The sequence below is a fragment of the Myxine glutinosa genome, chromosome 13 (genome assembly GCF_964187855.1).
Source record: "Myxine glutinosa chromosome 13, kmMyxGlut1.1, whole genome shotgun sequence".
Lineage (NCBI taxonomy): Eukaryota > Metazoa > Chordata > Myxini > Myxiniformes > Myxinidae > Myxine > Myxine glutinosa.
In genome coordinates, this window is record NC_136273.1 from 54,317,406 (window position 1) to 54,333,216 (window position 15,811).

Below are 15,811 nucleotides of genomic sequence, written 5' to 3' on the forward strand. Positions count from 1 at the left end.
CGAGACAGAGCCCACCGCTGCGATAAAGCTGTCCGTGTTACAGTCCAAGGTCCATCACACTGTTTTCAAGAACATTTCTCGATTTGGGACGTACGCTACGGCCCTAGCCGAGCTGAAGCGCCTCTACGTAAAGACACGGAGCGCTGTACACGGCCGGCATCAACTTTCTCAGCGGCGGCAGCAACCGTCTGAATCGATCGATCGCTTCGCGCAGGAGTTGCGTTACCTATTGGCAGACTGCGTGCAGGACGTCCGGACCCACGAGCAAGTGCAGGACGATTTGCTCCGAGATTCATTCATCTCCGGAATTAGTTCTGGAGTCTTGCGGCTCCGTCTCTTGGAGGTCGCGGAGCTGACATTTACAGAAGCACTACGGCTGGCACGCGTATACACAGATGCCCGAGAACAATTGACCGCATATGATCACCCACGAGTCGTGGCGGGGACCTCGCAACTCGCGCGACCTGAGAGGGCTACCGCCGAGGATATGGAGGAGGACCCGACCCCCACGACGGCCGAGACTCTGGGAGCTCCGGAAGCGGACTCCGCTTCCGGCCTCACTGCGGCCGCCGCTGCCAGGCCACGACCTGCCCGGTATGCAAAATGTTATTTTTGTGGAAATCGGCAGCATCCTCGCTCTGAATGCCCGGCCCGAGAGGCGACCTGTCACCTGTGCTCCACCAAGGGCCATTTTGCAAAGGTCTGCAAAAAGGCCGCTCGGGGCACGCATTCCCGAGCGACCTTGAATGGGCTCATCGCGGAGCCAACAGATCGAGCGCCGGACGGGGCGCCTTGCTCAGCTTTGAAGAGCCGCTCTCCTCCTCGCGGGCCTCTGGCTTCTCGCCCGACCTTGGTGAGATACATCGGGCCACCGAAACAAATGGCGCGAACGCGACCGGTCACAGCGCGTCCAACCTTGACTGGCGTTCGAACGCCTACTTCAAACAAGCGACATGCTCCTACTTTGGAAATTCCTCTCGAAGTGCGGCAAACGCAGCACGTGACACGAGCCCCATCTGACGGCAGCTTTTGCGAATTACATGCACCCACTTTGGCATGTGAATCTACAGACGGCAGAAATCTTTCTCACGTGACACGAGCCCCATCTGACGGCAGCTTTTGCGAATTACATGCACCCACTTTGGCATGTGAATCTACAGACGGCAGAAATCTTTCTCACGTGGCTCGAGCGCCATCTGGCGGCTGCTCTTATGACCAACTCACTCCCACTCTGGCAAATGAAACTGCTGATGAGCCAACTGACTTCAATGCTCCTGCTGAGGCCCGAAGGATTGCAGCCGGCGTGGGATCCACCCGCGAGGCGCGATCTTCTCGCCCGGCCGGAACTATACCTGCCGGGTCTGCCGGCCTAGCACAGGCCTTCATTCGCTCACGGTCGCGGGCGTTTTTGCGCAAGCTTTGATTGATACGGGATCCACGGATAGTTTTATTGATCAGCGACTCGTGCATCAACATGGGTGGCCGGTTCTCGGGACAACCCGCCGGATCTTCATGGCCTCTCAGGGACTTCGGTTGAGCACAAAAGGGGCGTGTCGATTGAAACTTGTGATAAACGGACACACGTTCCCGGACGTGTATCTCATGGTATTACCGGCCTTATGCGCTGACGTTCTGTTAGGACTTGATTTCCTTAAGCGGCATGGACGTTTGGAAATGGACTTCGGAGGGCCGGACACGCTCGCTGTGTGCGCCCTCGCTCAAATGGACATGGAGCCACTCTCACTGTTCCCCAACCTGACCACTGATTGTACCCCTGTAGCCGTCAAATCGCGGCGCTACTCTCGCGCGGACGCGCAATTCATTGCGGAAGAAACGGCCCTGCTCTTGAAGGACGGTATCATAGAACACAGTAGGTCACCGTGGCGGGCCCAAGTCTTAGTGGTGCGGAGTGAGGCCCACCGCCGGCGAATGGTAATCGACTATTCGCAGACGATTAATCGTTTTACACAGCTGGATGCCTACCCCTTACCGGGGATGGACGCCCTGGTACGCCAGGTGGCCCTGTATTCTGTTTATAGCACTCTCGATCTGCGTAGTGCGTATCATCAAGTCCCCATCTCTAGGGCGGATCGCGTCTTTACAGCCTTTGAATCGGGTCAGCGGTTGTACCAGTTCACGAGACTTCCCTTTGGGGTAACGAACGGCGTCGCTTGTTTTCAGAGAGCTATGGATGACCTCGTTGCGAAGGAGAATTTGACCGATGTCTTTGTCTATCTGGACAATCTTACGGTTTGTGGGTATGACCAGGAGCATCACGACGCTAATCTGAAACGCTTCCTCGAGGTCGCGCGGAAATATCGCTTAACCATGAATGCGGCGAAGTGTCAATACTCTCTACGCACGGTAGACCTTTTGGGGTACACCGTGACCCATGGCTCCGTCTCTCCGCATAAGGAGCGTCTGCGCCCTTTGCTCGATATGGCTCCGCCTAGCGATCGGGCTTCGCTGAAACGCGCTCTAGGGCTGTTCGCCCACTACTCAAAGTGGGTGCAAAATTTCTCCGCAAAGCTCCGCCCCCTCGTGGCCTGCGACACTTTCCCCATGGGCCCGGCCGCCCTGGCGGCCTTCGAGGGCCTTAAAGTCGACATTGCTGGCGCCGCTGTCGCGACGATTGACGAGAGTGCCTCTTTCGTTTTGGAGAGTGATGCCTCGGATCATGCGATAGCGGCGACTCTCTCCCAAGGAGGCCGCCCTGTGGCTTTCTTCTCGCGGACTCTCACCTCCGCCGAGCGGAGGCATTCGTCTGTCGAAAAGGAAGCGTACGCGATCGTCGAATCAATTCGGCGATGGCGTCCGTATCTGCTTGGGCGAAGTTTCCAAATCATCACGGACCAACAGAGTGTTGCGTTTATGTACGACACCTTGCATGCTCAGCGCATTAAGAATGAGAAAATCACCCGTTGGCGTATCGAACTCGCCGACTTCTGCTACACCATCAAATACCGCCCGGGGAAGGATAACCTGGTCGCTGACGCCTTATCGAGGCCGGCCACTTGCGCGGGGGTTGTAACTTTGGAGGGGCTGCGCACTTTGCACAGCACTATGTGTCATCCCGGGGTAACGCGCTTCGCGCATTTTGTGCGCGGGGGCAATCTGCCGTACTCGATGGAGGACATCCGCCGCATCTGCCGTGATTGCGCGATCTGTGCGGAACTCAAACCGCGTTTTTATAGCCCCCCTCTGGGGACACTCGTTAGGGCTACTAGACCGTGGGAGCGCTTGGCGATGGACTTCAAAGGGCCGCTGCCGATGTCGAGCAACTCTCGCTATCTGCTCACTATCGTCGATGAGTATTCCCGATTCCCCTTTGCTTACACGTGCGGGGATATGTCGGCTGCCACGGTTATTCGGTGCCTGCAGAATTTGTTTTCTATGTTCGGGTATGCGACCTACGTGCATACCGATCGGGGTGCGGTGTTCCTGTCCCAGGAGGTGAGGGGCTACTTGCTCCAGCATAATGTCGCTTCGAGCTACACCACCCCGTACCGGCCCCAAGCTAATGGACAGATCGAACGCTTTAATGGGATTATATGGCGGGCCGTCATGCTAAGCCTTCGGACCCTCGGCCGAGGCCTCGATAAATGGGCGTGGTCGCTGCCTGCCGCTCTAAACTCAATCCGGGCTCTCCTATGTACTGCCACCAACCAGACTCCTCACGAACGACTGTTCCACCACCCGAGAAGCTCCGGCAGTATCCAATCTTTACCCAGCTGGCTCGCTGAACCGGGGCCCGCCTATCTCAAACGAGCGGTTCGCACTAGCAAGTACGACCCCCTTGTTGACAAGGTGCAGGTCCTCCAGGCTAATCCCGAGCATGCTCGCGTGTTAACGGCGGATGGCCGCGAGTCTACTGTCTCCGTATGCCATCTCGCCCCATGTGGGGACGACGACAGGGATAGACGAACCCGTCTACGAGTCTATGGACTCTATCGAAGCTTCCCCTATGGAACTACCACTGTTACTCCCGTCGTCCCCCGCTCCCGTGCCCGAAGGCGCAGGGGCGCCCCCTCCGACTCCAACCTCCGGCGGCTATTCCGACGCGGGGGACTCCGGGCTAGGGGACGCCGTGCCCGGTAGATTCCGAACACGAACTGGCAGGGAGGTTCGCCGCCCCGACCGCTACGGATGGACCGACTGACGTGGATTGACGTGACCCATTCGTTTATTGCTGATGCTTGCTTGCAACCTGCCGAGCGGCAGTATAGTTCTAACGGCGGGGAGAATGTAGTGAAATTATACCAAGGTGAACCCAGGGGTGCTCGCTACGGAAGGGGGGGGGGGGCGTCTATAAGACCCGGGACAACCGGGGCGCGCCGACACTTCAGCAGAACTCACTGTGACATTATCCAGTAGTTTGAATGGTATGTACGCCCCAAATGCTGCGCTGACAATGCGCTGCGCTAACCATTGTTATATTGCATCGACCATTGCTGCTCATGAAATGCTTTGATTTAATGCCTATTGCATGCATGTATTTTTACAGGATGTACTGCAGATCTAAATGATATTAAAACCTACCCAGAGGTCAAGTCGTGTCTGAGCTTGATTTTCATGACACATATAACATAATAAAGGGAGCAGGAGACAAGAGGGGGAAAGAGAGAAAAGCACAACAGTAGAGAACAAGGATATCGGGAGATCTGTGGAAGGTAGAGGGCTGGGGCAGGGCACACGGGATTAACAAGATGGACACCACAAGGACTTTCAGGAAAGAAAACCAAATTTCACTGAGGTGGATTTGGAGTGTATTTACAGGGTAGAAAAGATCAAGGATTTGGATGGGGGAAGATAAGAGATGGTGGTGAACAGATGTTTTGAAGATTATGGAGGGAGAAGTGGGATTGAAGAGAGTGTGCGAGTTTATTCCAGATGCGGTAGAAAACAGGAATGGAAGAGTGAAGGTGAACAGAGAGTCTTGATTTTGGTAGATTCACCAGAAGAGGGTTGCTGACAGATCTTGTGCATCCTGTCGGAATATTTGGGGGACAGAGCACCGACAGAGCAGTGGGAGCAAGGCCGGAGAGGAGTCGGTAGAAGACAGAAAGACCACCTACCTGCCTGCGGTGAGCGAGTGAAAGGCGCTCAGAATCAGCTTCATTGCGGGAGATACCAATGATTCTGAAAGCCTTGGTTTCTACAGCGTGAAGCTGAGCTAGGTGTGAGGCAGGAGCACCAGCCCAGAGGGGAGAGCAGTACTCCATTAAGCTGCAGATGAAAGCTTTACAAGTGGTGAGAAGCTCATTAGTGCCAAGGAAAGATTTCACACAACGGAGGATTATCTAACATCTATCACATTCACTGGACCCAATGCTCAGTAACTCTTCATTACTTCCAAAAATGAAAGACAACCTTCGTGGCAGCAAACTTCTCTTGATTATGTTTGGTATGAGATTTATCAATGGGCTCCACATACCCCTGAAAAAAGCTTTGCTAAAGCCTTCACATCATGGATGAGTAAGTACCAAAAGTGCACAGTATAGCATTCCTCATGGAATGTATTGAGAAGTGACGTACATGTCATCTTATTATAATAGAGCAAACGTATGTGGTTATGTATGTTTGTCTGTATGTTTATATGCGCCCAAAACGTCTTCTTCAAAAAAATGAACACCCTCTTAATTACGTTTAGACTGCTGAGACCCCTCAGACCTTTGACGACCCTTTAAGTCCCACAATACCCTTAAGACCACCAAGACCTCTGAAGACCCAAAATACCCTTAAAGACCCAAAATACCCCAAAGACCCCTAACACACCAAAGACCCAAAATACCCTTGAAGGCCCTGAGGCTCAAAAATACCCTGAAGACCAAAAGACCCCAAAGGCCCAAAGGAACCAAAGGAACCAAAAGACCCTTCAGACCCAAAAGACAGCGAAGACCCAAAATACCCTTAAAGGCCCGGAGGATCCAAAACACCCTGAAGACCCAAAAAACCTGAAGACCCAAAATACCCTTAAAGGCCCAGAGGATCCAAAACACCCTGAAGACCCAAAAACCCTGAAGATCCCAAAGACCCTTAAGACCCAAAAGCCACTGAAATGGTCAAAGATACCTATCCCTCTGAAACGACGTGTAGTGAGGCGCGCGCAGCGCACCGAATCATGTTAGTTTTTGTAAGTCATAAGTGCTTGTTGAAATAAATTGGGAGACCTTCATATATGAACACACTTTATACATACTGTTAATATTGAGATGGTTCGCTCGAGCTCAAGCAAGCTCTGAGATCTCATTCAATAAACTTCAAAGCAATAATGAAGATGAACATAGGTGCAACGTCAAGAATATATACCTCCAGAGGAATATGCGTGATTCAGCATGGTCCCTTTGCTTCTGTAAGCAACACTGGAGGATGCGGTCGTCATTGCATTCCATTAACAAACCACCTGCAAGACATGTGGATGGAATCACGAAAAATATCCGACACATGATATCAGCACTTGGCCGAGTGAAATCCTGCGGTCCTCTCTACCCCTCCCTCACGAAGCATGAATGTCAATTTCTTAATTATAAGCTATGCACAACCATGATAAAGCACAAAAAGAGGAAATATTTTTATTTTGAGATTATAAACTTAAAAAAAAAATTCTGAAAAACCTTAAAAATGAAAACCAAGCAGGAATACCCACGCAAGAAAAAAAAATTCAAATCTAAAAAATATTTTAAGGGAAAATAGGTGGACTAATTGTCCTGCAGCTGGACAACCCTTTTTAAGATTCCAAAGTGTCTATGGATAAGAAAATGTTTCCAACTCGAACAAATAATTTTAGACATCTATAATATAAAAGGAGCTCTGTCTCTGCGTTTGTCCATCTGTCTGTCTGGCCATGAAGCCATGTGCTTGTATGTCTATTAATTACGTACAGTTTGAACTCGGTGCATAAAAAAACTAGATGGTATTCATGGAATACTTACCCTGCGCAGTCAACTTGGTGTGAGCCAACTCTTCTATTTTTGAACGTTTCTTTTTTTTTGATCCAATATGGCTGCCAGACCACGTGAGCAATGACATCATAAATTTATATTCTCTAAATAATTGTTGCATAGATCATGCTCAATAAATTTCAAACTGATCAGACTAAGCGTTGTCCCTGTCGAATTATGACGTCATAATTATGGCACCAATGACGTCATCGTTAACAACACCTATTCCCCATATGGAGTTATTTACAATGAGCCACATTTCAATTTTTATAATGCTGACACGGCACACACTTTACTTTACTGAAATGCAGTAGCTCTTTCACGAGCCTCGATTCAGTATACAAAAAAAAAAAAAAAAAGACCCAAATGTCATATTTTCGTCAAAAATCGTCAGAATTTCGCCAAATCTGTTTTGGTCGTGTATTAATATACCTCAGCGATTGACAAATCTGAAATCAGAATTTTATTTGAGCTCAAAATGACCCCGTGAGGTCGCTCCGTACTTTGCTTGCTCATCATGTGCAGTGTGATAATTAATTCCATGCCCAATCTAGACGACTTCTTCTTCACGCAATAACAACTTCTAGCTTCGAGACCATCCATCCAATCATCTTGAAATTTTGCACACTTGTTACACTTCATTACCTCTAATATAATATAAAGATTCACGTCGATCAATGAAGCGGTTCAAGGGTTATAAAATTAATATTTTTGTTTAATTATTATTTATATCTGCCAAACCACGTCACCTGTCACAAATTCCAAAAGGTCATTTTAGTAGACTGATATGCTGAACACATCTGTGAAGTTTCCCCTCGATAGGATAAAAAATGAGGGAGGAGCTAGGTTTTTAAAGTTTATGCTTAAAAACATCATAACTCCGAAACCATGAGACGCATGACGTCATGCTCGGTGACTTTTTTGTTCGTCATGGGTATGCGATTCTGCGTGCAAAGTTTGGCCTCGATCTGTTGTCCTTTTGGAGAAAATTGGATTTTAGTGGCTTTTCAAGCTTTTCACTCAAAACAATATGGCGGCTGAACCACGTGACCTACGACGTCATTATAATTTTATTTCTGCATCATTTTATACCGAGAAGATGCTCAAGAAATTTCATCCTGATCGGATAAAGTATTTTTTACTTGTCGAATTATGACGTCATAACGGCGGCACCTCTGACGTCATTATTCACATGTGTTATCCCGCATGGAGAGTTCTTTGCAATGAGATCTGTCTCAATTATTTCTGTGCAGCAGTGTTTGAGATAGAGGTGCAAAGCTTTTTGTTTTTTCCAAGATGGTGCCCGTACCACGTGAACGATGACGTATTCATTAATTTTTTTTCTCCACCAGTTTATGCTGACATGGCGCTCAAGAAATTTCATCTTGATTGGATGAAGTTTTGTACTTGTCGAATTATAACATCATAATGGAGGCACCTATGATATAATCATTAACATATTTTATTCCCCATGGAGAGTTCTTTACAATGAGCCATGTCTCGATTTTTTCTATTCAGCGCTTTCGGAGATATAGAGGTGCAAAGTTTTTCGGTTTTTCCAAGATGGCGGCCGAACCACGTATTAGGTAATGAATACATACATATATAGATATATATACATATATATATATAGATATATATACATACATATATAGATAGATAGATAGATAGATAGATAGATAGATAGATATATACAGTCGTGGCCAAAAATATTGGCACCCTTGTGCTTTTTTTCAAATAACTCACAATTTTCTCTAAAAGTATTTGGTCTCCACAATTCTTTATTTCACTCTTAATATTACAGAATCTTTGTTTTTGAATCAGAACTTAATATATCCTTTTAAATCAGAAAAGAAAAAGAAATGGCGTTGAAAAATTATTGACACGCAATACTTAATATTTGGTAATACAACCTTTTGACAAAATAACTGCAGTCAAGCGCTTCCTCTAGCCATGAATGAGCTTCCTCCACCTCCCTACTGGCAGTTTGACCCACTCTTCTTGTGCAAATTGCTCCAGTTCTCCCAGATTTGAAGGGTGCCTTCTCCCAACTGCTGTTTTCAGATCTCCCCACAGGTGTTCGATGGGATTTAGATCTGGACACATTGCTGGCCACTTCAGAACAGTCCAACGTTTTGTCGTGAACATTCCTGGGTGCTTTTTGAAGTGTGTTTGGGGTCATTGTCCTGCTGCAAGACCCATGGCCTTCGATTGAGACCCAGCTTTCTGACACTGGGTTGAACATTGCTCTCCAAAATGCCTTGGTAAACTCTTGATTTCATGATGCCATGCACACATTCAAGGCACCCAGTGGCAGATGCAGCACAGCAACCCCAAAACATCACTGAACCTCCTCCATGTTTGACAGTAGGGAAGGTGTTCTTCTCTTTGAAGGCTTCATTTTGTTTCCTGTAAACATAGAAATGATGTCCTTTACCAAAAAGCTCTAATTTGATCTCATCTGTCCACAGGACATTCTTCCAGAAGGATTCTGGCTTGTTCAGGTGTGTTTTGGCAAATTCCAGTCAGGCTTTCTTATGTCTCTCTCTCAGAAGTGGGGTCCTCCTGGGTCTCCTGCCATAGATCCCCCTTTCATCGAGTTGGCGACGGATGGTGCAAGTTGAAAGTGTCCTACCTTGTGTCTGAAGGTTTGGCAGGTGATCGAGGTGTTTTCTCCACCATTCGAACAATCCTACGCTGCAATCTTCAATCAAGTGTTCTCTTGTGGCCATGTCCAGGGAGGTTGACTACAGTGCCATGGGCCTTAAACTTCCTAATAACATTGCGTATGGTGGACACATGAACATCAAGGTCTCTGGAGATGGGCTTGTAGCCTTAAGATTGTAGCCAAGCATGGACAATCTCATGTCTGACCTCCTCAGACAATTCTCTGGTTTTCTTTCTTTTCTCCATGCTCATTGTGGTACACACAGTGACACAAAACATCAGAATGACTCCTTTTCTCCATTCAAACTGGTTGAAGGAGTGATTTGTATATTACAGGCACCTGCAACTCACCATAGGTGAGTTCAATTCCAAAGTAAAGGAGAATCATGTGCTTGAAATCGAATTATTACTAACAACTTCTAAAAGGTGCCAATAATAGTCTGGGCCATTTTGGGATTTCTGTGTGGAATAAGATTTAGTAATTTTTTTCCTCTTTTTTGTTTTGTTCCACTGCAAACCAATGAAATACATATGTGGATACCAAAAGACTTTTTTTATTTCAACAATTTTCTGGAGGAAATGGTGCATTATTTGAAAAAAGTGCAAGAGTGCCAATATGTTTGGCCATGACTGTACATATACATATATATACATATATATGTGTATATATATATATATATATATATTTATATATATATATATTTTATTTATATATATATATATATATTATATATTATATATATATATAATATATATAATATATATTATATATATATATATATATACACATATACAGTAACTATTTTTTATTTTTATAGTATAGCATATCTGTCTTGGGCAGTAACCTCAGCAGAGGACTTCTGAATCTAAGAGCTTCATAATAGGAGCTGATGTATCCACTGCCATGGAGAATGTTAATCCAGCTCTTTTGATCTAAACTGATGATGAAGTTTTACAGCTAGCCCAAGTGTGGTTTGATTGAAAATTCAGGTCATTAAACTTTGGATTGACTGGGCCAGACCGAGAGATTATCTTGTGACAGCCTGATGAAACAAGTCCACTTGTAAGACAAAAGTGAACTGCTTGCAGCTACAACTGCCTTCTCAAAAGTTTAGTTGCTGACATCACAAGTGTCACAACTTGACTTTTCCTTTTCTTGGACCTCTTCTGAAATTCTTTATGACTTCAAAGACAGGGTCACTGTCATTTGCTGCCACGAATTTCAGTCTCTGGAACATACTTCCACAAGCAATCCCATTGGCTACTCATGTCCAAACATCTTAGTGAGTCAACACTGGCACTGGACCTAGCCTAGAAGTATCTATATTCTGCATAAACATCGTCTGACCAAATAGCTTGTATAGCTCAACCGAGCTCCATCTTCTTTGGGGGTCATTGGTAATAACAGACAACATTTATGAAAGTAACATCATTCGGGTAAGAAGACTTTGCAGCTGAGGAAATTTTACGTCTTCCAATGAATGAGGCGTAGCAGTCAGTGATATTGAATCTCCACAGCATGCAGGTTTGAAACAGCTCCCAGATCATGGATGCACACTTGTGATGCTGGGTCAATGGGTCATCCACTCTTTCATCACAGACCAAGTATGTGCTTTTACATTTCAACAGTTTTACACTGAACAACATGCCTCCACCTACTTCGGTTTTTGGGGTTTGGAGGTAAACACTTGTCACAGTAAATCATAGAACATTGTGGAGATCGTCTTCTTAAGAGGTGCCTCACTCATAAACCTCTGGTATCCTGTACACTTCAATTCTGCCTGAATGTGTGTTTTGGGTGCGTATAACTTGAAAGAGTCAATATGGAATTTGATGGACAATTTTGGTTTTTTGTCTTGACATTCTCACAAATCTATGTGCAAAAGATTTTCATGATCCTTGCATGTCCGCCCGTAATAAGTGGACCTGTGTTGCTATCGTTAAATAAGCAATGATCTGCTGTCTCTGTATTAATCTTCAAGTGTCTCCAGTCTCATTCAAATCCGGCAAGAAGAGAAAGTGATCGTCGATAAGATTCACAGCAAATTCCTAAAGCTACCTGGGCTTGATAGATCTCTCGAACATTGACTTTATGTATCTTAAGTTACTCCAACGTACTGTTTCACAAAAGTGATTGTGGTGGTTCACATACCATGCCTTTTGGCTTCTTTAGTTACTTCGGACAATTTTCAACATTACAACTGAGTTTTCAAGTCTGTAATCGGCATCAGAATTGACAGAAAAAAAAATGTTTGTCAAACGACTATTTCATGAACTTTTTCGATGAAATTCTGTCCCCCAATTTTCACGTTATCATAGCTTACAAACACTGTCGCACACAACAGGAGTTTGGTCTTCCATAGTAACGACAGCTTTCCACAAATCAAACAGTTCCCCCACAACATTAATTGTCTAATCGATACCAATCCAATGTTCGACTTAAGTTGCCAATATAATTAAATCTAACATTCTTAACTTCAATTTAATAACTATGGCTGTGGAAGAAGGAGTTAGTTGGTGAAAGGAGCAATGTTAGTCGAGTTACAAAGGCAAATCTGCTGTATTAGAGATAGATTCCGATAATCTCTTACATTACTTGCTATATCTAGAGTTTTCAAAGAATGATGTAGATGTGCATGTCCGTACGGATTGGCTCCCCAGCTTGTTGAGCAGACTGTCCTAGCAAAGCTGGAGCCTTTGCCTTCAGAGCATTATTGAGGAAGAGCACTGCATCTTTCGCTTTAATACACCGGTCTGAGAGGTCATTTGAAAACCTGGTGATCTTCGAGGCCCGGGAATCTTTCCTTTCTGCTTTTAAGCAGTCCAACTCTTGCAGCACAATCCAGGGAATAAGCAGTGTCGGACTACTCGCATCTGAAAACACAAAAGGTCAGATATGCACAGCAAAATGGAGATGGGCATGATTGTACAACTAGTGCTGGATGTGTGCTAGCTAGCCCTTGACCCCTTTCTCATTGAAGCCCATTAACTTCCATCTCCTGTAAAAACAAAAAAATGTATTATGTTTATAAGAGGGGAAGGAGGGAGTGTTCAAATGTAGAAACAAGGCCTTAGCATCATTGACATTCATGCCAAAATTTATTAAAACACCTCAGTAACAATGTTAATGTCGAATGCCAAGTGTTCTGATGCACAGGGAAGAGATTAATCCAATTTCGTGCTTTCGTTATAGGTCAAGGAAGTCTCGAGTTTTGCCCCCCTTGTTTAAAACAAACAAGTCTGGGCTGGGTTCGGAGGATTGATGAAGACTGGGTGTCCAAGATGGCATGTTGCCTTTCTTCATGAGAGTGATTGGTCCACACAGTTTCCCCACACATGCCGGCAATTGGTTAGGTCTTCCTCTAGCGTGGGGACTGCAGTGGTTGGAGCTGGGACCATGGTGCCCGGACACTGGCCCGCTCAAACAGATGACTGGCTCCACCTTAGGCAGGCCAGAGGAGACAAGGTCAGCGTACACAAGGGCTCGTTCTCTCTCCCTTCTTCCATACATCTGCTCGCATTCGCCTCCATTTCAACCATGCTCACACTGGTGATGAACATGTCGGTCTGATCCGGTGGCATCACACCTCGATGGTGCTGGGAAGAGGATGCCCAACTGCGTGAAAGCAGCTCCTTATCCATTGTGCAAGGACGAAATATCGTTCACAATCCAGCACGGTTCTGTGTGAATGATTTGTGTACGTAGAGCCTAATTTCCCTATCATTTAAGTATTGTGTTCTTTGTGTCTTTGTGTTGGGATCTTTGTGTTCTGTCCTGATAAAATTAATCCTCTATATTTAGTAATATCATGTGCCTGCCTTGCCTTTTTTATTTATATATTTTAAATACAAAGTCGAGGCACATGGGGGAGCTAGGACACAAAACGGATAGCAACAGAACAAAATGAACAGCAGAACGAGAAGGGGAAAGACACAAGTGGGGTTGAGGGACAAATAGAGAGAGACTTCAGAGATAAGGGATGCGAGGACGAATGAGGACTAGAGCAGGACACAGGGGGTGGACAAGATGGATACTGAAGCAAACTCTCAAGAAGGAAAACTCCCAGGAAACCTTGCATCTCAATAGGCCGTGGGCAGTCCACCACTATCGTTTCATTTCGTTCTGTGGAAGAGGTGTGACTTGTCGAACTGAGAATATGGATAAAATGGTATTTCCTGCTGTGTATGTAAAGTTCTCCATGTGAACAAAGCCCAAGGATTAGCTTTGGCTCGGAGTTACAAGCACTTATTTCTCTAGGTGGAAGTGTGTCAGGTGCTTGTGAGCAGTGGAGTAAGTTGGCCAGTCAGCGTACTAATAGCACTCACTCCAAGCCAATCAGAAACCATATTTTCGTAAACATTTGCACTACTTGTACTGCAATGGCGGCCCCCATGTCAGTGTGAGGCGAGTCATGTCCGAAGCAAAATCCACTGGGAAGTCGCCCTTATTCTGTGTTTTGCATCCAGCTTTGGTAAAAGCACAGAATGTGTGTCCATTCTCTGAGGTTAGATGGAATACATTTAGAAGGGGAAAGTGGTGACATCGTCCGATCGCAGTATCGCAACCATCATACACTCTGCACGGCATACTCCACATACAGAACGGCACGCCACACACCACATGCAGGCGTGCATGCCGCACCCCACACCCCACTCCACACACTGCACGCCACACTCCACTGCACGCCACACTCCACTGCACGCCACACTCCACTGCACGCCACACTCCACTGCACGCCACACTCCACTGCACGCCACACTCCACTGCACGCCACACTCCACTGCACGCCACACTCCACTGCACGCCACACTCCACGGCACGCCACACACGGCACGCCACACACGGCACGCCACACACGGCACGCCACACACGGCACGCCACACACGGCACGCCACACACGGCACGCCACACTCCACACACGGCACGCCACACTCCACGCCACACTCCACACACTGCACGCCACACTCCACACACTGCACGCCACACTCCACACACTGCACGCCACACTCCACACTCCACACGCCGCACGCCACACTCCACACACCGCACGCCACACTCCACACACCGCACGCCACACTCCACACACCGCACGCCACACGCCACACTCCACACTCCGCACGCCACACTCCACACGCCACACTCCACACTCCACACACTGCACGCCACACTCCACACACTGCACGCCACACTCCACACACTGCACGCCACACTCCACACACTGCACGCCACACTCCACACACTGCACGCCACACTCCACACACTGCACGCCACACTCCACATTCCACACTCCACACACCACACGCCACACACCACACTCCACACGCCACACTCCGCACACCACACGCCACACTCCACACAGCGCACGCCACACTCCACACACTGCACGCCACACTCCACACACACTGCACGCCACACTCCACACACTGCACGCCACACTCCACGCCACACTCCACACACTGCATGCCACACTCCACACACTGCACGCCACACTCCACACACTGCACGCCACACTCCACACACTGCACGCCACACCACATATTGCTCACCACACTCCATATACTGCACACCACAGCCCCGATCAAAATATTCCAAGTCGGAGAAAGGCATTTCTCGCAAAGGGTGAGAATAAAGAAGCACCGATTGATTTTCTTTTCACCACTTGGCGGTCAAGCAAACTGCCTGATCTGGGGGCGAGATTATAGCATTTATGAGACATTCTGACCAATGTCGTGTTGAAAGTGTCAATAGGTGAGCTATATAAACAGTCAGTGGATGAGTTGCAGTGCGACCACGAGGAGGCTGACACCAACACCAACCCCAACCTCCTCCTCCTCCTCCTCCCCCTCCTCCTCGTCCTCCTCGAAAAGCACGCCAGTTCCAGTCATCGTGATATTGTCATTCACAGTCCAGATACTGATGTCGCAGTGATCGCTACTGCTCTCAGTTCACAAATACCAGCAAATTTGTTGGTTTTTTTCGACTGGCGTCAAGAATCGCACCTGTGCGGTTGATATAGGATGCATCAAAGATGGCCTTGGGGAGCCATTGTCTCACTGTCTGTCTCATTGGGTTTCATCTCCAACCAGGTGTGACTCCACAAGCTCGTTTCATGAGAATGGTGAAAGGAGAACATTTTTCATCATGTACAAAAGCGGGACTTTGTGCAACGCTTGACGCAATTGGGGGCCGATTTTGACATAGC

General features: G+C 47.1%; 1 protein-coding gene across 2 annotated transcripts in view; it reads right to left on the minus strand.

Moving 5' to 3' along the window:
- Positions 1-15,811, minus strand: part of SWT1 (SWT1 RNA endoribonuclease homolog) — an 80,376-nt gene that overhangs the window by 46,983 nt on the left and 17,582 nt on the right. For both annotated transcript variants that reach the window (XM_078767517.1, XM_078767516.1), the window contains exons 5-6: positions 12,255-12,482; positions 6,310-6,403 (exon numbers count right to left, since the gene is read on the minus strand). In XM_078767517.1, the coding sequence (XP_078623643.1) occupies positions 6,310-6,403; positions 12,255-12,482 (322 nt within the window). The remainder of the gene's footprint in view (positions 1-6,309; positions 6,404-12,254; positions 12,483-15,811) is intronic.